Below are 1,368 nucleotides of genomic sequence, written 5' to 3'. Positions count from 1 at the left end.
CCCCCCCCCTCCCAGTGAACACTCCCTACATTTCAGACCCGGCTCCCCCACTTCCCGCTCATGCGCATTCCCGCAGGGCCCCAATCCTCCCACCCCGCCCGCCCTTACCATATACCAGGTCCCCAGGATGATCGTCCCGGTGCGGACATGGCAACAGCCGCAGCAACGGGTGCTGTAGAACCGGTCACTGCGGCTCCGCTTGAAAGTCATGGACACCATCGGGAATCTCTCAGGCTTCGTTCTAGGATGGGCCCCTGACAAACGCTTTTCGCCCAGAGGTCGAACCCAGATAGCTTTGCCACAGTCTCCAAATCCAAACGACGCGTCTTCAAGCCCGCCCCTGGCCCGGGCCCCAGCCAGCTCCTTCGCACCTGCGCACTAAGTGCCGAGCGCCTCTCTCGCGCGACCTCGGTTTACCCCTCTTCCTCCACCTTCCCCGCACACAGGCCAATGGAAGAGCGGAAAGCTGGGTGGACTCGGCCCCTGATTGGACAAACATGGAGATTGACAAGACGTCACGCCCAATCAGAAGTGCGACTCGCCTTAGAGCTAATAAATCCCCGCCTCTTACTAGAGGGCCGGGACTGGCTCGTAGGCCTAGAATAGCTTGGGAGTGGTTGGTGGTTTACCATACCCGAGACGAGAGCGACAATAAAAGAAGCATTTCATGGGGAGAAGCAGAGACAAGATGGGTTGGTGGGAGAAAGCGGGCACGAAGGACTTTCCTGTGTCTCCGCCACGAACGGCCTCGGAGGCGTCACGGGACCGAGGCTGCTCACGTGACCTTTGCGCGCAGCTTGATTATTTGGCTGGCCGGGGGCGGTGCCACTGGGAAAGGGGTGGGGCTAATCCCCGTTCTGGAGCCTTCCTCGATGCCGAGGTGGGAATTGGGGACTTCTTGGAAGAGTACAGTTTTAGGTTTCCACGCTCCCTCACTTTGAAGACTTCTTTTTGGGAGCAAAGAAAAGACCACCTAACTCTTAAGCAACTAAGAAGCAAGAGGATTGAGAAAAATAAAAACAAGATAAAGTAGAAGAACTGTTTAGTTGCTGGGTCTTTACAGATAAGTGATTTTTATTGGGAAAAATTGTGAAACACGTTGAAATGGACCAAGAGATTACTGGGTTCCTAAAGTGAAAAACCAGCCATTAGTCTGACACACCTTTCTGGGTACCCTGATTCTATGTGGCCTTTCCATCTTTCTTTGAGGAACTCTGTACAACTCTCTGTTGTAGATAGCTAATAGCAAAAGGAAATACTCCTGTCCATTGAACTTGACAATGAATCTTAATGCTCCTGGGAGAAAGCCATTTTGCATCTATTTGTAAATTCATCTCCCATTCACAATTCAACAATATAAGTGAGTAC

The 1,368-nt window shown here is 52.6% G+C and overlaps 1 protein-coding gene across 2 annotated transcripts in view; it reads right to left on the bottom strand.

Moving 5' to 3' along the window:
* Window positions 1-747, bottom strand: part of LAPTM4A (lysosomal protein transmembrane 4 alpha) — an 18,670-nt gene extending 17,923 nt beyond the window's left edge. Inside the window, exons 1-2 of one of the 2 annotated variants that reach the window (XM_049652003.1) lie at window positions 635-742; window positions 109-483 (exon numbers count right to left, since the gene is read on the bottom strand). In XM_049652003.1, the coding sequence (XP_049507960.1) occupies window positions 109-219 (111 nt within the window). In that variant the 5' untranslated portion in view covers window positions 220-483; window positions 635-742. Of the gene's footprint in view, window positions 1-108 lie in introns of both variants that reach the window. The other variant, XM_049652002.1, reaches the window with a different exon arrangement.
* Between the last annotated feature and the right edge of the window lie 621 nt (window positions 748-1,368).

Source organism: Panthera uncia (genome assembly GCF_023721935.1).
Source record: "Panthera uncia isolate 11264 chromosome A3 unlocalized genomic scaffold, Puncia_PCG_1.0 HiC_scaffold_12, whole genome shotgun sequence".
In the NCBI taxonomy this organism is placed as follows: Eukaryota; Metazoa; Chordata; class Mammalia; order Carnivora; family Felidae; genus Panthera; species Panthera uncia.
This window is presented reverse-complemented; position numbering and strand designations above follow the sequence as displayed.